At 40.7% G+C, this 22,983-nt stretch overlaps 1 protein-coding gene across 4 annotated transcripts in view; it reads right to left on the bottom strand.

Moving 5' to 3' along the window:
- The window catches only part of opa1 (OPA1 mitochondrial dynamin like GTPase), a 36,530-nt gene that overhangs the window by 11,605 nt on the left and 1,942 nt on the right, over positions 1-22,983 (bottom strand). Inside the window, exons 3-29 of one of the 4 annotated variants that reach the window (XM_034530247.1) lie at positions 22,870-22,966; positions 22,619-22,726; positions 21,579-21,632; positions 18,677-18,759; positions 16,829-16,996; positions 15,061-15,114; positions 14,807-14,911; positions 14,570-14,656; positions 14,132-14,245; positions 13,836-13,916; positions 13,658-13,732; positions 13,476-13,547; positions 13,137-13,236; positions 12,789-12,919; positions 11,674-11,746; positions 11,310-11,382; positions 11,108-11,223; positions 10,074-10,138; positions 9,804-9,880; positions 8,577-8,742; positions 8,201-8,353; positions 7,809-7,917; positions 7,279-7,358; positions 6,916-7,056; positions 6,633-6,749; positions 6,427-6,520; positions 5,761-5,871 (exon numbers count right to left, since the gene is read on the bottom strand). In XM_034530247.1, the coding sequence (XP_034386138.1) occupies positions 5,761-5,871; positions 6,427-6,520; positions 6,633-6,749; positions 6,916-7,056; positions 7,279-7,358; positions 7,809-7,917; positions 8,201-8,353; positions 8,577-8,742; positions 9,804-9,880; positions 10,074-10,138; positions 11,108-11,223; positions 11,310-11,382; positions 11,674-11,746; positions 12,789-12,919; positions 13,137-13,236; positions 13,476-13,547; positions 13,658-13,732; positions 13,836-13,916; positions 14,132-14,245; positions 14,570-14,656; positions 14,807-14,911; positions 15,061-15,114; positions 16,829-16,996; positions 18,677-18,759; positions 21,579-21,632; positions 22,619-22,726; positions 22,870-22,966 (2,704 nt within the window). The remainder of the gene's footprint in view (positions 1-5,760; positions 5,872-6,426; positions 6,521-6,632; positions 6,750-6,915; positions 7,057-7,278; positions 7,359-7,808; positions 7,918-8,200; positions 8,354-8,576; positions 8,743-9,803; positions 9,881-10,073; positions 10,139-11,107; positions 11,224-11,309; positions 11,383-11,673; positions 11,747-12,788; positions 12,920-13,136; positions 13,237-13,475; positions 13,548-13,657; positions 13,733-13,835; positions 13,917-14,131; positions 14,246-14,569; positions 14,657-14,806; positions 14,912-15,060; positions 15,115-16,828; positions 16,997-18,676; positions 18,760-21,578; positions 21,633-22,618; positions 22,727-22,869; positions 22,967-22,983) is intronic. The other 3 variants (XM_034530248.1, XM_034530249.1, XM_034530250.1) reach the window with 3 other exon arrangements.

Below are 22,983 nucleotides of genomic sequence, written 5' to 3' on the forward strand. Positions count from 1 at the left end.
AAAACTGAGAAACTGCCAAAGTGGCAACACCTAACAATATTGCTACATTTGCATAGTGTAAAAAAACATGTAAATGACACACACACTCCACCTATATTATATATATATATATATATATATATATATATATATATATATATATATCTGTGTGTGTATGTGTGTGTGTGAGAGAGAGAGAGAATGACAGGATGTGCGTGCAGGTGCTCGTGCCAGTGCAATCTACACATTCTCTTTATCAAGCAGAGGATGAAAAGCCGCCACTAGGGGAGGGACAGTCGGGAACTGATTCTTCCCCTTCACGGGCGGGCAATTAATGTGAAAGAGGAGGTGGAGCAGGGGAATCAAAAGGAACTATAACTGCATTTTACACCGCAATTTGCCAAAACTGCAAGCGGAGAGAAAGGCTATAGGTCACTGGAAGACAGAGAAATAAGGACAATCAAGGTAATAAAAAGGAAAATTAAATTATTGTTTGGGGAAATGAAAAATGGTTTTAAAAAAAATTGCATGTGCCTTAGATTCGACCAAGAGCTCCTTTGAAAAGGCCTGTATGTTATGAATGACAAATGTACCACATGACATGAGTAAAATGGTGCAATTATAATTAATGTTCGCGAGTGTTAAGTGTCTGGAAGCTCACAATATTAAATATGACATAATAAAGGAGTAGTTCTGGAAACACTCTGGTAAAGTGCACTCTCAAAACAGGCACCGTGGTACCTTCTACAGTACGACACACACACACACACACACAAAGCACAAGTTCTACGAGGGGCAACGAAGCAGCCAAGCAACATCCCAGTGGACTCCTAAGAGGCCTTTGCTTGAACATTAGGCCTCGGCTGTGCTCCAGAGACGGCACTGTGCCATACAGCTGGTCTGGCACACGCTGACAAACACACGCACGCACACACACACACACACACACACACCTCTTTGTAGTGTACATTGTACCGCTCATTAACAGTGCTTTCACAGTCTTGCTCACTGAGGCACACACCTGACCCGTATTTGTAACCTGAGCAATGCTGAGCCTGCCTGCAAGTAGGGGCAAATACAACCTAACAACAAACTGCCCCTGGGAGCATATTTCTGCCTTTAAGTGTGTTTATCCTTTCTCTCGCCTCTGATCGGTCCCTCTTTTCCCTCCTATCTTCCCTCCATTTCCTATAATAGAGGTTGTGAGGTCTCAACTCTGTTTCTCAATCGTTTTCTCTCCCCCCCTGTCAAGGGAGAGAGAGACAGGGTCAGCTGCACCAAATTTGACATGAGATGCAGAGAGATGGGAAAGAAAGCTAGCTGGATCAAATACCCTGTGGTATTAGCTGGCTGACCTGTGGGGTCAGGTCATAGTTTTTGGTTTGAGGCAATCTGACCTTCTGTCTTTTAAAGGGCTGAAGAATGAGGGGGAAGGGGGTGATGAAATGAGGAATGAAGATGTCATCATGTATTGAGAAAGGTTGCTTCATAGACCGTCCCTTTTCTTGTAGAACATTGCATGGTTTGAAACAGGTGTGTGTGTGTGGCTTCTATCAAGTGCCCTAAACCCCTGATTTGAGTCACTACATTTACAGTTGAAGTTGTAAAGATATGACCTTGCTGCGATGTTGCCCTCGATGGACTGGCGGCCTGTCCAGGGTGTCCCCTGCCTTCGCCCTATGTCAGCTGGGATAGGCTCCAGCGCCCCCGCGACCCTAATGAGGATAAGCGGTATTGAAAATGGATGGATGGATGGATGGATGGATGGATGACCTTGCTGCGATGCCACGAGATCACGCAGCTTCGGGTGTGGTTTAGGTTTGTTCAAAACAAAGATGGCCGTCCCTGAAGAGGTTAACGTAAGTGCTTCAAGAGCATAGGATACGGTATTTCTTCAATGAAAGAAGAGCAAAGAATAGAGCTGAAGGCTTTTCTCCAGTCTGGCTTTAGTAAGAGTTTGATAGACAGATGGTTCATCCAGTAACACGCAAAGTATTTTTTTTAAAGTGCCTGCGCTGTGTAATGTGTAAGTAAAACACAATGACTGAGTGATGCATTTGACCAATACATTTGGTGGTAAGACCCCCCCTCGAGTCAATAAAGATAGACCTTACAGTAACTCAGTTGGCCAATGCATGATTCATTTAGGATTAAAGCAAGACTTTTAAAGATATTTTAGGGGCACCATAAGTGAAAAAGTGATTGCAGATACAACTTTTCAGTATGAACTTTTGTTTAAAAGACTTTTTGCCCTCAAAAGCTTGTTTACTTTGTGCTTTGAGGCGTGTCACAGAGTCAGCCCATCAGCCAATGCAGTTCAGTTTAGACTGACTTTAGACTGATGGACCCACATACTTGCGCCCACGCACACGGGTCTAGGCTGCATTACATAGAAAGGTCTGTGCAAAGTGTCAGACATCTAATGACCCATATCCTCCACTCACCCACTAACTCAACCAGACAGATTGACAAAGTTTAAACTCTAAAACATACATTTTCTTGAAAAATCTGCCATAAACCGTAAAATTAGGGCTTAGTGATATAACCATGCAGAGACGCCTATTTGCAAAAAATATTGTAGGTATGAGTTACAACCAAATGAGTGGTGTTAAATTCATTTCAGTACTTTTTGGGGCATTTTTGTGTCTATTAGTGAGTTAGGGACAGAAAACTAAGAGAGAGAGAAACAAAGAGAACAACATACAACAAATGACTCCAGCCAAATACAAATCAGGAACTTTGTGGCTCAATGGTCATCTTAAACCCCCAAATCACCCTGGCAACAGAGATTTATCAACATCTTTTCTGAAGCTCTTTTTCTGAAAAGGTTTACATTACAAAAAATTGAAAAGGATTAGGACTATTTTTTTTTTATTTGATTTACTGGGGAACAAACTTTACAGGTTCCCCATGCGCCTGTGAGAGGGTATGGTGTGCGTGCACAGGTTTGTTTCTACCCTCTAGATCCCAAGAAAAATTCCAACCACTTTCCCACATCTATCAGTGAGTCTTTGGTGGTGGGAAGTGGAAATGACATGCCCGTTTGGGAAAGTTTTGGGATTTACTTGCCTTGTAGGATTTGCAAGGCCGCCAGGCAGGTCTGGGCATTCCAGACAGTGTCTAATGGAGAGAGGACTCCCTCTCTCTCTCTGTGTGTGTATTGGTATCTATTTTCTATTTGTCGCTCTATGTTTGACTGTGCCTATATGTACTGTATAGGTATTCAGGCGTGGGTGGCCTCCTGACAAGCGATTGTGTGTGTGTGCATGTTTGTCTACTTGAATGCACAACACAGTATGCATCCTGTTCCTATATGATTTGTATACGTGAGGGTTTCCAAGGGTAGTAACAGAGGGGAAAAGTCAGTGAAGGGGTGTGTGTGTGTGTGTGTGTGTGTGTTTTCTCAAGGCGATAATTGAGTCAACCAAACCAAACATACACAGACCAACCACTAAAAGTCTTGAGTCATTCATTTGTGGGCCTTTACAACACGAGTCCCCTATCAGTAGTCAGGAAGTCCATATGAAGATGGGAAACAATAGAGATTGTGTGCGCCTGTAAGTGCATAAATAAATGTAGAAAACTCTGACAGGGTTAATGTTTGATTGAGATTACTGTGGCCTCAAACATTCAAAGAATATCTGGCCCTTAACATTTGATGTAAAAATTGATTTTGGATAAAAACCTTCTAACTATTAGAGTTTGAGAACAACCAATGAAAAGCCCTTCTGTCTTGACTGAAGTCAAGTTAAGTCAAGTTTATGAAATGGAATTCATGAAAAACACAAGACAAGATTACTGAAGCCAATTCCAATACAGATCGACTTGACTGTATTGTTCTAGAATTAAAAGGTCATTCTTGTTCAATATGACAACACAGATCTGCATTGTTCTGTCTTGTTTCAAGATACTCACACTTATTTATGTCAAATTATTTTAAAACAATAGAAATTGCATGATCAAACCCTCTAAGCAAAAATCTGTCCCGTTTCCGAAAAAAAGGTTTTCTCAATCCCTACAATTTAGGGTTTTAGCATTTATTGGTGTAAATGGGAGAATGGTGGTGAGTGTGTGTGTGTGCAACATATACTTTGGAGGTAGGCGTGTGTAAATTATGCTTGCCTGTGTGTGTGCCTTTGTGGTGACAGGAACTATGATTAGGAGTGTGTGTGTGCGTATGTGTGTGTGTCATACAGAAAGTTCAGATATGGCAGCAAGCCTTGCATTCTGCTTTATGAATACAGACTTTGCTTAGCATGCATAGTTTTGCTGAATAAGACCAACGCAGGAGACGGCACAACCCTTATTGTACTCACTGTAAATAGGAGCCTTCAGCAAGAAGACAGGTAAAAATTAGCGGATATGTAGGACCCTCCCCCATGAAACTTCTTTCAAAACTTACCAACAGTGCAGAAATATTACATGTGCAAAGTGTCGTTGTGCAAACACCACATTCCACACCTAGAGGCTTTTTAACCAATGTAAATGAGAGCAATGCCTGTACATTTACTGATTATTTATCTATTATGCAAACGTTTGTCTGCACTTGGACAATAACTACAAGTTCCCCTCCAAGATTGGTCTTCTGCTCCATGGATCCATGGAAACACCAGACAATATCTACAGGTCCGGTCATGTCTCTGGTGGAACAGTCCAAGACATGACTAACTGTCAACAACTAGAGGGGTCGCTGTTGGTGTCAAAAACAAAGACATTTTCTCCATCCGTCTCTGGTTACCATTAAGGCTGGGTTCAAACTGAGACAAGAGCCATACTGGTAGTGACTCATAAAAGCCTCATCCCAGCCGAACACACAACAAATGAGCATGCCAGACATGGGTCTGTTTAATGACCTTTGGATTTTCCAAATGATAATTCAGTTTCTCTAAACAACTGTGCTACAATATGTTCCTGAGAAAAATACATCCCAAAGTGTTTAGTTCCTAAATTCTTAACACAAACAAATATATCCAACATAACATTTGAAAGTGGATGTCAAACATTGAAAAGTATGCAGGAACACCTACGGCTTCTAGAGCATTTTAGATGCTGTTTTCCCAATTTAACACAAAGTTCAGAGAAATGCCCTTTGGCAAAATCCCAGTGGGTGTGATTATATTATACGCATTTGTCGCTGAGTAACTACGAGTCCCCGTATTCTGATGTGTATGTGTGTCAGAGTCTGATGGACACACACAGAGATCAAGTCTGGGCTCGTCTTTTAGGCATGTGGGCACTCTGCAAAGTCTGCTGCGTTTAATCAACAGCGTTGTGTTAACAGAGCGCTGGGCTGGCGGCGAGAACTGACAGGTCGACAGCCAGCACACTGCCGCTACCGATTAGACAGACACACACAGCAAAGACTCGAAATATAAAGAAAAAAAACTATGTATGGGGGATTTCATCATGAACTGGTATGTCAAATATATGTGTAGTGTATGGGATCAGTGATACATGCGCGGTACACACAAATGGGGGGAACATTGTGGGTTTGGACCTAAAAGTAGGTGGAGACCAATAAAAAAAAAAAGAAGCTTAAATTGCTAGTTGACATTCTCACCTTCCTGCACTGTATCAGGTTGATGCTTCAACGGAATAGTGATGTATCAAACGGGTCAACACCATTTCCTTTAGCACTACTGCCACCTACTGACATTTACAATAAAGTAACCATTTACCTAACATAGCGCAAGTTTAGTTATGGAAGCAAGTGTATGAGTTGCATTGGGGTATTGTAGTTAACAGTTATATTATTCTGCTGTAAGTCTTTGTGCGTCTTACTGAGATCCTCGGCCAGCTGAACTCGGCGACCAGTGATGAGGTGGGTCTTCTTCTCCATGTCTTCCCCAAAGTCATCCAGCACCTCCTTTACATTTTTCTCCAGTCGGCGCACTGAGAAGACACACACACACACACACACACACACTTCAGATTGTTCTCTTTATTGTTGAATTGGTTGCGAGTGGAATTGTCTATTTTCACTTTAGGTGACTGATATATAAATGCACTGATAGTAAGACCAATTTCCCTATTTTATGGTTATCGGTGACTGGTTATGGATTTTGGGTCAAATATATCACAAAGCTCCGGCCAACAATAGTGGTTGCCCAGCTGCCCCAGTTGACCATATTTGTAACACTTTGAACTTTATGGTTTCTAGAAAATAAATGCTGTGTCCTTTGAACTCAGTGTTGCATCTTCCTCCTACATGAACAAAAGGGCTACATGTTTACAGTATGACATACTGTAAACATTGCTGTGATAACATTACAGAACAGTTCACAAGACAAGTACCGTCACAAAACAACCAAACGCAACTACATGATAATTACACAATACATCCAAACTTGAGAAGCAATGCAAGGCAAAGAGCTTGATATATTATCAAAATGTGATTTTCGTTCCATTTAAATGATGGATACCGTATTTCGTATCCCCTCTCCTTACCCTCAGTGTTGGTGAGCTGTTGTCGGAGAGTGTTGGCTGTGATGACCAGCATCCTCTGGATCCTCCAGAACAGTACCACATCATTGCACTCCAACTAGAAATACATGAAGGCACACAGCTTAGCTTTTCACACACTGACTTTAAATATAGATGAAAATAAATTGTAAATGAAAGACAACTCAGGATTTCTCATTCTTTGTCCTTACCTCAGAGTCAACAAAGTGCCTCTGGTAGTAGTAGAAGCCTCTCTTGCAGAGGTTACAGTGAGACAGCGCCTTCTGCAAGAAGTGTCGGCGATACAGCTGATGCCACGTGTCCTTGATCTGACCATGTAAGGAGATCAGTAGTTATTGGATGGCAGCATAATGAAGTACTGTAACCAGCTGAAAATATAGCAAGCCTGTGTTTTATATGAGCCAAGACCCAGACGATTCGATCTGGCCCTCTCAAAAAAGTAATGAATCAGGCACGCCTGTATTTTAACCTCACCAGCACAGGGTCAACTTCAACCCCTCGTCCCTCCAGATTCTTCCTGACTGTGGTGACCTCATCATTCGCCAAGTAGGCTGTGTGCTCATCGTGTAGCTTCAGCAAGCGCTCCAGCTCATTTTTTGTTTCATTACGAATGTGCTACAAGGTCAAAGAAAAGGAAGTGAGCACTGTCCTCATGGTGGGTGTACAGTAGATGGCTATGTCATGTATTGCACAGTACGCATGGGGATCGGCACTAATGGACCAACTGGTATTACAACAGTCTTACAAATAATACTTCCACTTAAAAACATTTTGAGGAGCCTCTTAAAACCAGAACAGTTATCTGAAGGATTTTGGAGAGACCCCTTGAACTCTGACCTGATCTGGTGTGCGATTCATCCAGCTCAGCCACCTCTGCCTCCAGCCTGGACCCACCATATCTCTGATGACTGACTCAGCTACAAGGAGGGAAGAGCAAAAGTCAAGAGCATTCATGGCACCACAGAAACAGAGCTGGTAACGACTAGCGCAGCCGAGACAAGATAGCAAGGAAGCATGAACACTTCTCCTCTTCCTAATATGTGAATGTGACTTGTTTATCAATTAAAATCCAAATGTGGCAAATTTGCCAATAAAAAAAAAATGTAAGAATTAATTTTGTAGAATTCTGTGAAATATATCTGACATGACTGTTTGAACACTATCCAACTGTGGAGGAACTATAAGGCAAGGTGATGTGAAATCTTTGTTACAACTGTAACTGTGCAGCTGTGTTTGTCGTACTTAGCCTGATCTACACATCTACATCGGACTTTGACACATTTCGACGGGTAAGATCATCACATCGTTAAGATGTGAGTCTAGCACAGGCTAAGTGACACTGCATGAGGGCATTTTGGCTAACGCACTGTCTTTGAGGCGTGACTGCAGGGTTTCCTCCATGAACTGGATGGCTGCATCCCACTGGGGCTTGTCTGTGATGGAGCGGTCTTCTAGGGCATTGTGCTGGATCACCCTCTGACATACACAAACACACACACACACACACACACAGTGAAATATGAAAACACTTAGTTGTTCTGCAAAGTAATTGCAATACATATTGCGTCTTCAACCAGATGTGCCACATCAAGTTAGCATCAAGAAGTAGGTTTGCATCAAAGTTAGCGAGACCAGTTTCTTTAGATTCAGTGCACATGATCATGAAAAGGTGTGTCTGCTTCTGGAAGTGTTAAATCAACTAGTTTGTGGGCTCTCTGGACCCTTGCACACAGGGTGAGTGGATGTACTGTGTGCTTACCAGGCTGTCCTTGGCCCTCTCATTCCACTTGTGCCTCTTGATGCTTTCATCCTTCACAGCCTCCTTCAACTTGTCAAAAATGTCATCCTGGTCTTTGCCTTTGTATTCAGCCATGAAGCGGGCAAACTCTTCCTGCAGTGTCTCCCAGGCAACCTAACGGGTGGCCAAGTATAGTGTGGAAAGAGGAAAGAAATTAAACAGGGACAAACTCAAACCAATTTATATTCATAAAATGTCCTCAAATCGACACAATCAATTTATAAGATCTGATTTAACCAAAGTTTGATTGGATATCAAGTGCTAGCCAACATCTCCCTTTAGACAATCTGTATTACGTAATGACCAGGTGTATAAAGACGTTAACGTTGAACGTTACCTCCAGTGCTTTGTGTGGAAGCTGCTTGTCGGTCCACTGCTTGAGCTTGATGTCGACGGTGGTGTTAAAGGTACCAGAGTCCGTTGTTTGGGCAGCAGGCAGGTAGATGTTTTCAATCACATGGGTGGAAACGCGTTCCCACAGCTTTTTCTGCAAGATGGCCTCCCTGGAAGAGTACAAGATAAGTCATGACAACTTCCTCATTAGCGAGGAGGAAGCAGATATCTCTGGCCGTTGTGATTTTGGTTTTCCATGTTCTGACCTCTAGTAACATGCTGAAGGTCCTTCGACCATATCTTAGATGCACGTACCTTTATATTTTTTTCCGATTCTGATGAAATTATTCATATTTAAGATGGATTGAACAAGCAAGAATGTTTGTAACAAAGTTATTTTTTTCAGGTGTCCAATTAAGTCACCCGGTGGGGTAAGAAAACAATGAGTGAAGAGGGATCGTTCTTGGCTGAGCTTCTTTCACTTTTGTAGCAATTGCACTTGGCTGGAGATTCCAATACAGCTTCAGTCTGACCCTGTTAGCAGCTAAAAGCCTCCACACTTGCTCTCTCTCTCTCCAGGGCAGTGTGACAATGGAACAAAACCCTACCCAAGTCCCCCTAAGACCAGACCGGTGTTGTGCCTTCCTCATTTATCATAAACACACTCATATTTCATTAGGCTCCCCTTTTGTTCAGGGAAGTACTCCTCACTGTCAATAAGCGCTATCTCCAATATTGCTGGCTGGCTGCTCGCTGGCTAACAGGGCTACCCCCGTTACCATCCATGGGCCATTCATCAAAATATTGATCTAGGAGAACTGACGGCACGCACACTGGGGATGGCCACAACACCGTGCATACATCTCATTTAGCAAAGTTTTCCTCATTGGGGGCGAGGTCTAACTTTACTAATTCTAATTCTTACTAATTATTAATTCACAGACAAATACAGCAATCGGCTCTAAAAATAGCTTTCAACTCATGTCTGGTTGAGTGCTGGAACGGTGCAAACACATCATTGAATTGCTTTCAGGCAAAGACAACATAGTTCCGTCCTCATAAGGTGGCATCTCAATAGGACCAATACCCGACAGAGTGGATGCAAAATTACACATTTGACAGAACTACAGGTGGGAGTATTGTGCAACTGGAGAACTGGACACATCTTCACTCCAAAAGTATAAACTAGCAAAACATTAACAGAATGAAAATTAGCTTGTTGTTAACTTACCAGTGTTGTGGGGTCACTTGACTCAAACTAATGACTTCATCCAAGATTTCATTTTTGGCCTTTTCGAAGAGTTCATTCTGCAAAAAACCACAACATCTGTATTGTAACTAAATGTCTTAGGAAACCTTAAATGGTGTGTACTTTCCAAACAGGGCCACTAATGAGCTTCCAATCATTTTCCTACATACATTTTGCGTTTTTTTGGCGAGCATTTGTTAAAGAGCATACATGTGTAATGTATGTGCACATGCTGTTTCATATGTTTCTTACCCTGTCCAGCTCTCTCAGGCGAGGGTAGTTGTTCTTCCACTCCGTCTCCAGGTTGAAGCGAGATGCTGTGGTGAGTAGGGATAATGAAAATGAGTATTTGAACATCTGAATGAAAAATATCTAACTTTACATTTGACATAAGTGAATATTAATGATTACATCGTAGCCTCAAACTAAACCTGGGCCCATAAAAGGTTTAAATAAATCAACCTTAAAATGCGTCATGTGCTCATTCTCATGACTGGACGAAACTTCTCCTATATCGTGTTTTTTACCTTTGATGTTACGCTCCATCAAACAATAATGATCTGGAGTGAACAGTCAATGACCATACAGGGACATGGCCTGCTTTATTTTAACTTGATATGATTAAAATGCAGCTTCCAGACTACAAATGGTTCCACTCCTTGAATAAATATTGGTGAGGACTTTGCAAACTCGCTCTCTTAACTGGTCCCCTCGAAGGAGACGGGATGGAGCCAATCACACACTCTTTATCAATAGTCATAGTTTTAGGCACGCACGCACGCACGCAACAAGCCTGCTGTCCCTTTCCACAGCTCCCTATCCACAGTGGAGATTAGGCTAATTGCTGGTTTGTGGGGCCACAGCGGCACAAGCATGGAGGATGGAGGCCGCCTGTGTGATTTGATGGGAAATGGATCGATATGCCACACAATAGGCCTATGGGAACTACAGTCTCATGGCTATAAATCTCCTGTGCCGTTAGCAATGGGCTTGAGATTGTCTAGACTAGTTGCAGTTGGAAAGCAGGACTGAGAGTGGAAAAGTGTGGCAGGGTGAGCTGAGTAACGCCAATACAGGGAAGTGGGAGAGTAGAAAAGCAGTAGTAGAACCTGTTCCATGTACTGTTAATAAATCAAATCCTATCATGTTCATTCACACTATTAAAACATGCCTTGGACTGTAAAAGGCATTGATATAAACATTCACTCAATGACACAAATAACAAGGCATATAAATCAGGGGGATGATGCCAGGGATAAGAGTTAGTCCCACATATGCAGCCATACCTTTGAAGACATCCGCTTGCTGCTCAACAGACTCCCTAACCATCTTCCAGAAGCAGTCGGAGACAGCCAGACTCAAGTTCTTTGTTGTCACTTGGTGGGCCTTCAGCATGCCGTCCCTAGTTACATACATACATTCATTGTCGGCTATAAAATTTATTAATTTGACGAAGCTTTCATGTTTGGTGAATCACGTTGAACTTACCTTAGTAATCTAGAGTTCTGGAAAAAGTCTTCCTCATAGTCTTTTATGGAGTCTATGCTTTCACCACTGCTCCCTGCACACAAGACGACAGCAGAACATGCGAGTCAGTTCAGTAAATGTTAGATGGAATACATAATAATAATAATAATAATAATAATAATAAGAAGAAGAAGAAGAAGAAGAAGAAGAAGAAGAAGAAGAAGAAGAAGAAGAAGAAGAAGAAGAAGAAGAAGAAGAAGAAGAAGAAGAAGAAGAAGAAGAAGAAGAACTATACGTCTTTAATCACAGAATAATACCACATAATTAAGGTTACACAGAGTAAATACTTTCCTTTAAAAAATGATGGATTACAAGTAGATGTTACCTTTTCCTGTCACCACTGCAAAGTAGCCCAGGGCCTTCATGGGAAACAGCTTTCCTTCCACTATTTGCTGGATCTAAAAGACAACAAAAAAAGGACTTTCTGAAATTCTCTGATGGCAGTCCACTCTGTAAGCTTCCCCAACATCAGCTCATTGAGAGACCACTGAGTTAGATAAAAGGAGCTGAGCGCCCTCTTGTGGAGCAGCTGCCTATAGCTTCACTCACAGGGGCTGATAGGTTGCAGCTGTTTTGTTAATCAAATTAAGCTTTAGGCCATCTATGCTCACCATTTCTGCAATATTAATGCCATTCAACTAGTGATGATTATGATTGACTTTGTCACTTCATTGCCTGAATTGATAGTCAAGAATATTTTGACTATCAATCCAAATTTCAACTGTGGTAATTGCTGTCGCTATTGATGATCAACAATAAAGAGCCTGTAGAGCGATCCATGCTTTAATTACAACTAGTGCAGTATGTGAGTCCACATTTCATTGGCTTTTAAGCGGAATACAACCCAGTCGCACCAATGACGAGCACTAAAAATGACTATCACCAATCTTAACACTGATAGTCTTGTTTACTAATAAAAGGTCATACGGAGGCATCATTATTGAATTGAGACTGTTTTATAACAAGTTAAAAGTTTCTCACAGTAACTTCCAGCATCATATTAGAATAGAAAGCTTCACATTGAACAGACGTGAAGTACATTTAAGTACAATGTGCTGATAATGCCTCTTGTTCACTCTTCACTTAAAGTACAAATTAGCAGGAGTTTTATTGTGTAGTTTTACCCACACAATAAAACACACCAAGTAGCAGCTCTCTTGTTCATTCAGTTTATTCATATTATAGATGTTGGTTATGCAAATTGCAAAGCATTTGACAGGGCACTCTCTTGTGTCCCAAGCAATACACCCGCCAAGTATGAAGTAGATTGGATGAACAGTTGTTGAGATATGCGAAGGACGTACACACAGACAGAGAGACATGAGATCATTTTGATGAAATATGTGAATAAGTGTCAAGGCCGTATTGTAATCAGTTTAATCCTTTATATAAAGTAACATTTTGTTGTATTGGATATGTGGGACATTTAAGCCATCTTACTCTGTTTGGGCTGGCCAGGTTTTTCTCAGCCAAGTCCACCTTGGTCAGGACAAAGATGGTCCTCTTCCCCTGGGGGTCCATCTGACTAACCAAGTCTGTTACAATGCTCCTCTCTGCATCCACACTGCCATCTGAAGGGAGATAAGGAGGGCACAGGAGATATGACAATGTTATAGATATAACAAGGAGGATGTAAGGAGTATGAAAATCATGAAAGATTGAGATTGGCGTTTTTCTCAAATGGACTTTAAGTTCTCTGACAGACCATCTCCCTTCTGACAGACCATCCTGCTCAAAAGACAAATGCAGCTGACTGTTGCAACTGCCGAAAGTAAACTCACGCCTCACCCTGAATACAGAGGATGATTGCATTGGGGTTCTGCATGTAAGCCCTGCTGATGCTGAAGATGGTTTCCTTCGTATCTGATGCCATGCCTGCAGTCACAGTCTGAGAGACACACATTGAAAAAACAAAAATTTGTGAAGACAAGTTTGGTCTATCTGCTAAAGTACAATGCTCAAACAGTACAACAAACATTTATAATCTGAAAGAAATATCCTGCAAATAATACAACACTTTTAGCAATAATGTACATGTGTATAAATTACAGATAGTATCCCACTATTGAGTAGTCAAATACATTTGTAAACATTTCCACCCTTTTTAATTTAAGAATGTATACTTACACTGATGACTCCTGGTAAATCAACAAGCACCATCCTCTGGATGCCGGGGCCTTTGACACTCAAGGATATTGTCTGACAAGCAAAAATGTAATATTATTATTCTATAAAACATTACAGATGTAAATCAGCAAGTAGCTGCTTTGTCAACAATCTGAATGGAAGCAATGTCCAGTATGTCCAACCTCACAGCTGACGGTCTGTCCCTCCTTCACACTCTTCCTCATCCTCAGCTCTATCTCATGCCTCAGAGCAGCGAGCTGCAGGACAAAGTGTTGAGATGACATATGTTAGCAGGTAAAAAAACAAAAGAAAAACAGCGAGTGCTAAAATGAATCTTAGGTGGATGAGTGCGTGACTTACGTCATCCTCCTTGGTAAGGTCAAACTCACGGCCACTGTCCTTAAACATGGCCACATGGTGGGGGCCTTCGCTTAGTGTTACCTGCAGAGAGCAGACGAGTATTGTCGAGGGCCGAAACAGAAATACATCAGCACTGGGTTCCTACACATTTACCTCTCACAAAATATATCATTCCTTGTTGATTCTGGATAACAATGGCTGCCAATGCGATCATTTCATGAAGAATTCAGAGAATATTAGTGGTCCTTGTAAAAAGGAAAAGATTGCCACATCTCAGCCAGTGTGGTCTCACATACCTTGACAGGAGAGCGGGTCATCATCTCTCCTGAGCCCCTGGGGAAGATCCTGGCCTGAGCTATCATCTCCAGCACACTAGTCTTCCCAGCACTCTGATCACCAACCACAACCACCTGAAACAGAAGAGGAGGAGGGTGAGAGGTTGGAAAAACACACACACAAAAGACCCAAAAGGGACAACGGCATAAAGTAGAATATGAAACAGAGGGCACTAAGCAATCTGAATGCAAGCAATATTACATACACATTTACAAATTTGGAGTCAAGAGGATTTATTTAAATCAAGAAATCATATGTTAGCATGTTTCTTGCATCATTTGTATCTAAAACAAAAAACAAGTAAAACTATAAACTACTAACTATAAAAATAGTTTATATCTATAATATCTTTATTCCATTTCTCCAGAGGAGGAGGGCTATATTTGAGTGATGCTTACCCTGGGTAGGTGGTCCTGGGTGTTGTAGTTGGCATCATAGTCTGACAAGATGTCCAGGACTTCAGAATACAAGTCAATAAGGGATTTCTACATTGGATGACACAACAGCAATTCATTTGAATAATAATGTATATTAACATTGTAATTAGTCCAGAGTGGCAATGAAAGCAAGGAATAACTAAAAGAAAAGAGGAATAACTAAACTAATATCACACAAGGCTGAAGTGTTTAACTCACCTTGACTTTTCTTCGGTGAATCCCTTTATCATCTTTTTGAAGCACCACTTTCCTTAACTCTTTATTCTCCTTCTCCACTCTTTCCAGCATGCGCTGATATTTTAGCTGTGGGATAAACAGTAGAAACCAGTATAGAGTATATACAAATATTAGAAAATAAAACCTCTAAGATTTAGATGAGTTGCATGATACTAAGAATCCTCTGTTCCCCTTAAAAATAGCTTTAATCAAAAGAAACACACAATCTACTGTACCTGTGTACGAAGCAGTTCTTCTTGAAGCTGGTCAACTCTTTCTTTGTCGGATGACTACAGGTTGAAGTAGAAAAATAGAAAAAGAACAGCAGCAACACATTTAGTCAACGCTTCCTTTCTGTTGTGAAAACAAGGGCTTCTTGTTACTTCACAAGCACGAAATCCCACCAGCACCACAAAGGTTCATTACGTGCACACTGTATTACAGAGAGAACTAGAGTTGACAGATAAGTTAATGCATAAAGACAGGAACAAAAATCAAATGTCAGGCAGACACCAGGCATTCTGGTATCACTCCGCTTCGATCAACAAGCTATAATTCATTAACAGGCACAAATCACAGAGTGAGCCCTGACAAACACACTTAATTGAAGTGCAAATTATGTTTCATGATTGGGCAAACCTCATTTGATTAAAGATTTTGTACACTAGGTTTGTCAAGATGAGAGACAGGAGAGAAAGCAGGAGACAGAGCGAACATGAACAAATGAGATTGGCAGCAGAGGAAAGGTAAGTTAACAAGACACTCCAAACTAGTTTATACCAAAAAGTATACTTTAAAACAAGCAGTGTGCTGGAAGTAATGTTCTAGCGATATGCTCCAACAGTGTATTCAAATGTTTTGTATTACCATAATTACAACACTTCAAGGCTTCTACTTTGTTGTTGACAACACAGTGAACTCTCCAATTATTATATAGCTAGGTCCAATCAAAGTAACTTCAAAAAGTGCAGCTCAGGCCATGCAGCTGGTTGCCACTCCACTCCATGCAGTGTTTCCGTACATTACTGACGAGCTGCTGCTGCTGATTATCCATCCAGTTGCATGAGTGTGAGACTAAGCTACGTCCCTGTGCTTCTGGAACCAGGCTATGAAGGTCCATGCATGCCTTCTCCACAACCGAAGCTGAGCCTGACAGACTATGGGGTGATACATGGAGGCTACTGTTGGATATCCTCGGGGACATACTAAAGTATTGACTAATTTGTATGCTCTTCACATATTATAAAAGCAGCTTAAAAAGGTTGCCTTAATGTAGAGGGCTAGACACAAACGCCTGTAAAATATATTGCCATCCAAAGCATGAGCAATGCAATAAATAAATTCAGTCAGAGGGGAGTTGTTGAATGTATGGTGGTGTTCTACTGTGTTGCATTCCATCTGAAGATGTTGTTTTGCATGTTTAGCAACATTGCATATAGCGCACGGCCAAAGCACTCAAATGTATTATTGTGGAATTTAATTATTTTGCAGCTGTTGTTTTGTCCATCGTGTTCTGTGTATTAGGGAGAACAGAAAGCACTGCTTCTAAAATTGCTTTTGATCTTCAAGTGATAAATTAAAATTGTTTCTTACAAATTAGGTTAGTTAAAGAATAACTTAACACCAGGTGAAACCCATGTTTTTGCTGACCTCTAGTGGTGGCTTCAAAACTTCTAAGTGACATGATGTTGAGTATGTTACTCCACTGTCGGGTGTGTTACAGTTGCAAAGGACCACAATTGAGCACTGAGCACATCCAACCACACCCATCAGTGATGCAGGTCGGGGTCAGAGGTGCAACAGAAAACAGAATTCACCACGGAGGGCAGTAAAACACTGCTTTTCAGCCTGGTGGTAAATGTCTCTATTATTTGACAAGACGGCTGGTAGAAATGTCTTCGCCCTAGAATATAATATACTCCATAACTGTTTCTTCTCTGCAGCTGTGACCTTTGAGGAGATTTTGGAGGGATAGGGCGGTTCTAAGCGGGGTGGGACCTTCACCTTGCGTTTCTGTTGAGGGGGACTGGGGTTCGGAGGCGGACTGGGAGCAGGCTCTGGCGGTGGGGGACGCGCTGGGGGACGCGCACTATTGGCCGCTGCGGCCCGCCGGACCTCCTCCTCGTGCTGCTGGATCTGCTGCTGAATAAGAATGAGCTCGCCAAGCAGACCCTGCTGGGGTACGTCATAATGAGAGACAGGTAGGAGCAGCAACAAAGACATCGACCAGCCACTGGGCTCAGCCGTACAGGCAAACGCTGCATCCAAACACAGGGCTACAACAGAGGAAACATGACCTGTGTCTCATTCACTGGCATTGGTGCTGTTCAGGGACGATTCAGCCAAGGCTCAAGTTTAACAGAATCAAGGTCTTTGGCTTTGTTAATCTTGCCACCATTATCAGAGCTAACCAACAAAGTCAGTCTCCATAAACATAAAAAGGGAGATGCCAAACTTTGCCAGCCTGAAGGCAGAGGAGGTGACGAATACCACAACCAGCACCTCTCAGCAAGTGGCCTCAACAGGGACTGTGTTCTCTTTCCTCGCCATCATCCACCACTGTGGATTAATGACTCTTGTGTTTACCAGACAGCGCCATAAATGATTTTCATACTTAAACCTAGCAGTATAAAATACAGACGACAATGTGTGGAAACACAATAATGTTCAGCGGTTTTGAACATCATCGGTTTGAATGATGATGATTATGATTAAAATAAGCAAAGCCAGCACTGGGATATTGCTCTAAAAGAGGCAAAGCACAAAGCATACATTATTGCAGGTGAATTCTGCTTTAGTTCAGGGGTCCCCAACATGACATCATTTAACGTTGTGAGTTTTTTTTTGCTTATTTCTGCTCTGTAAAATACACACACTATATTTGTTGAATATAGTGAAACATCAACATATAAGAGTTGTCTTGTGTTTCATGTGCTCATGTTGGAAACCATGATTGCAGAATAAAAGCAGGAAATAAGAGAGGAAAGCCAACATCATTGTTGTTTAAATGCTGCTCTTCTTAATATGTGTTGTCAAAGCTTCACATCATGTGAAAATTGTTTCAAACTTGAACTCTGTAAAGTAATAAAGCCACACAACAATAGAAGAGGGGGACACTCAAATGGGTCACTTTGCAAAAAAGAACAAAACTCAAAATGAACACGTAACAGAGACGACAATAGTAATGAAAAGAAATGTGGATATGAAATGTTCTGGCACAGACGGCTGTGTAATGTAAATCTAGGAAAATTAATGGTATTTAAGGCAGTGTGCATTGACTCAGCGTACACTCCACAGAATGAGGTTCATACATGGTAATGGTACAACCGTACACATTTGTATCATACCGTTACTGTCATAAAACAGGAGAAGATATTTCTTACCGTAACATTGCCTCATAAGCTGATCTTGAACATACTGTAGGCACCAGCATGTGAAACTCAACATTCACATTCAGATGAACTGATTGAATCAAAATGCATTCAATAATATTACATTTCCCCGTATTACAAAATATGTGGCATTTAGAGGCCACTTTTATTCAAGGTGCTTTGTGAGTGCATATTTTATTATAATTAAGACCTTGATTAGGATAAACTTTTAACAACTTATGTGGGACCACAAAAGGAGACGTATTATTCATTTTTAGGACTATGATGTCTCGGTGGTGCCTCAGGGCCCTTACATGCTATGGTTCAATGTCTTGAGCAATACACAACGTCATGTCTATGTTTCTTTGAGTAGTTTTTTGATTCAACACAATTCTTGCTGCTGAAGTAAATGGTAGCCAAGCTGCAGAGAGGACAACACTGAGAAGTGTCAGCAGGTTTTACTAACTTTAAACTTACTAACCTTTTTGTATTGCTTGTCGTTGCCATCTTGTGTCGCTGCAGTCGAAGAATCTGTGGCTTTTAGTGGAGGATCGCCTGATGTTTCTAGCAGTGGAGACACAAGGACAGAGAATAATATTCCTTGTAATACTGCATCTTGGACTATTGAGTACTGAATATTAACAACCTTAGGGAAAACAGTGATGGGGATAGCGAAAATAATGCCAGATAACCAAGATTTAAAGCATGCATATGATTAGAGAAATTAGGAGAATGATTAACTTTCAAATGTTTGGAAAATCCTTCACCGTCTTGAACATATACAGTACAAACAGGTACATATATAAGCTGTATATAAACACATTGACCACCAACCTCAATTGACCAAAAGTCACAGTCCAATGGATTTTTTGCGCTCATTATATTGACTTGAATAACTGAATACATTTACAGCGAGTTTTAAGAAAGCATTGCTATCTATTGTTTAATTAATTCCAGTAAGAGTAAAAACTATCTTCATAACATTTAGTAGGCCTAGTTTTTCGAGCTAATAAAAAAAATGCTATCAAGGTTCAGAAAACTAGTTATAGATGATTCCATTGAGATAAACAGTTGGACACTGGCATTTTTGGTGAACTTGGTGATACAGTTGTTAAAAGTAATTCAATAAAGAATCATGATCTTTAAAACAATTCAAAAGACTGCCTAATATTCAGTAATCAAATTTGTCTAAAGTGCCTAACTTACATTTCTATGACGTAAACTTATTGCCATGCACAAAGCAACGTCTGCGTTGCCATTTCAGTCAGATTTACAAAGGCACCCCACTCCAATGTGATGTGAATGGTCAAATGTAGTATCTAAGGACACTAAATAAAAACATATGGGAAACATATTTTCCTAGGCCATAAAAGGGTGTGAAGTTGAGAAGAGCCAGAAACCCTCCTTTGCTAGTTTCATGACTCACAGGAGAGGTGTGGTCCCGTCTGGCTTGGCAAAGTGTCTGTACAAATTATTTAGAAAGCTATGGTCTTTCCATAGACTGGTGTTATTGACCCTAATGCAGATGAGGTTTATATTATTATTCAGCACTTATTTTACCACTATTTGGCAGAATTCCAATATACAACTATTTAGTGTACTTTTGTAACTAAAACTTATTTTCTGTGCGTTTTCCAAACATTTGATTGAAAATAAGTAAAAGCAGACTGAGATCATCCCACACATTAGTGAATGAGAGTATAACTAAAGAAAGAAAGCAGCCCACAGGCCAGGGGAGAGAAAAGGTGGAAGTCAAAGGAGGCAAAAACCACACAGACAAAGTACAGCCACGCACAGTCAGGTTAAAGAGACTCAAAGGGGAAGAGGACAAACTAAAAGGTGAACACACTGGATCTGTTTTTCAGATCATTTTAAATCATGTCCGGTTTTGCCAATATTTAACACTTTTCTTTTAATGGACTTGAGCGTGTGTGTGTGTGTGTGTGTGTGTATATATATATATATATATATATATATATATATATATATATATATATATATATATACATATACACACACACACACATATATATATATATATATATATATATATATATATATATATATATATATATATATACACACATACATACACACACACATACATTATCACACACACACACAGGGTAACATTGGAAGTCTGCATAAATAAGGATAGTCTTCGGAATATCCAGTCCAAGATTAAACTTTTTCGCCAGCCTCGTCCCAGGTCACACATTTCACTGAATACAGAACCTGCATTGTATGGGGTCAGATCAGTCTCAATAATTGCAAATGCACACAGAGAGACGTACAAATGCAAATACAAGATTTACAAATGTGCACAGAACAATTTACAAATACGTTTGATTTACAAATGCACACAGAAGGATTAACAAATAAATTAGACTCACAAATGCACGCAGAACGACGTGTCTGTTTATTTATTTGTCAACCGCACTGCATTTGTTTGTGGATTCTTCACATGTGTGTGTGTGGATTTATGAGACTCCCGTGCCGTGGCTAGATCCGCAAATGCGTTTTTTCAACATAGACCTAGCTGTAGCCAATCACATGAGCGCATCTCCCCCTCCCCTCCCCACGGGGCTGCCAGCGTTACAGTTGCACAATTTGCAGAGGGATACACAATTAATGTACCCCCCAACCCCCATTGTTGTAAGTCATTGAAAGTTCGGTATAATCTTGTAAATATTGTAGAAAATCTGTCCAAACACGAGGGAGTTAGATGTTCCGACGTTTATGGGATGTCCACAACAAGTATAAAGCAGAAATAGTGGATGACGGAAGTTATAACTGTTTCTACGGAGTAAAGCCACGGAGATAAGCCACGCCCCCTCTAAGGTGCAAATAAAGCGAATGACGCTCATGTGATTGGTTGATAATGAGGGCGACATCTGATTGGCTACAGCTAGGTCTATGTTGAAAAAACGCATTTGCGGATCTAGCCACCGCAGGGGAGTCTCATAAATCCGTACACACATGTGAAGAATCCACAAACAAATTCAGTGCGATTGACAAATAAATAAACACAGACACGTCGTTCTGCGTGCATTTGAGAGTCTAATTTATTTGTAAATCCTTCTGTGTGTATTTGTAAATCAAACATATTTGTAAATTGTTCTGTGCGCATTTGTAAATCTCTCTGTGTGCATTTGCAATTATTGAGACTGATCTGACCCCATAGCATTGACCATGAACACTGCCATTGTTGACAGCATCACTGGTCAGCAACTCGGGAGCCAAAGTCCTGCCCTGCTACTGCCTTTAGGGCCAAAGCATGGCAAGCAGGAAACCACAACCATACCGACATTGTGGCCATAATCAAACAGCGGTAGTGGAATAGAGGGGAGTAGGCAGCGCTACTGAGTGTGGGGTTTACACACCTAACAACAGATGCAGACCAGAAGCTCCTTTGACTTCACTACCCAAACTCACACCTGTGAAGAACGTGGAGGAGGAGGACAGGAGGGATGGGGAGGAGGAGAAAGGAAGAACAACACAAGATAAAAAATCATAACAAAGAGAAGCAGAGGGATGGTGTTCAAAGCAGGGACACGGCTTAATGATGAGTATTAAAACAAAGTCGCTGCTGTGCTGGAGCTTCAAGTGAAGTAGCCACTTAATGAGAACACATCAAACTGGGCCTGACCCCAATCGAGAGGTTACTCTATTTAAAAAGGCATTTTCTTATTGGTTACTGACTTTTAGGCAGAATAAGATTTCTTTGAAAATATTAAATTATGACATATAAATCATCACTTCTTTTAACTTGTGACTTTATTGAATCCAAAATTGATTATTCCATGTGCTGGATTCAAAACACATGCACTAAAGACTTTGTTCTAGGGTTAGCTGTCCGTGTTGTGAAACCTTCTTCCATACAGTTGGGATATGTGCATCTAATGAAACCACAACCATGATGCCAGACAAAGCAATTTGTGTTTTTAGATTGTGTTTTTAAAAAAAATAAATACAGTTAAATTATATATAAATATGTATATACGTACACACACCAGAATGTAAATGAAATGTTGTGTGTTTCTAGAGGTGTTTTAGCATTGCATACAAAACCAGTGATCCAAAACAAATGGTGTAAAGAAGGGTTCTCTGTAGAATAATTTAGCATCCACAGCCATGAACAAAATAGTTGCAGAAAAAGCAGCAACTTAGAGCATAAAGCAAGCCATTTCTTCAGATTGTTTCATGACTCTAAAGCTATGTTATCTCATCTTTTCCACAGATACACCCCTTTAAGTATGATAGGACACTCAACTGAACTGTTGGATATATTATATAAAAACAGAGACCAATGCAGATGTGGAAGACAATACCTTTTTATCTTCATTTAAAACCTAGACAAATACATTTTTTTGTTATGATGCATTAACTTTATGAAAACATAGTTGAGGTTTGGGTCACTCACCAGAGGACAGGAGGCTTTTGAGGAAAGTGAAGTTCTCGCCTATCTTGTTGAAGTCGGGTAGTAGTTTGGCTATTTCCTCAATCTCTGGTAGAGCTTTGGCCAGTTTCTCTGTGGATACAAAAGAAAAAGCCAGATTTTCAAGTATAACCTAAGAATAATTGCCCCTGCTTACTTAAATCAATTCCTTTACAAGGAAGACAACACCAAGTATTAGCACATTTTAATCATGACATTAAAATGAAAACACTCACCAAGATCAATTTGTTCACTCAGTTCCCAGACAAAATCTGGTATGACCCAGTTGTATTCACTAAAATCAGGCAGCATTTCCTTCCACTCATCATAGGTCTGGAGACAAAATCACA

This window comes from Cyclopterus lumpus, chromosome 4 (assembly GCF_009769545.1).
Source record: "Cyclopterus lumpus isolate fCycLum1 chromosome 4, fCycLum1.pri, whole genome shotgun sequence".
NCBI classification, from domain to species: domain Eukaryota; kingdom Metazoa; phylum Chordata; class Actinopteri; order Perciformes; family Cyclopteridae; genus Cyclopterus; species Cyclopterus lumpus.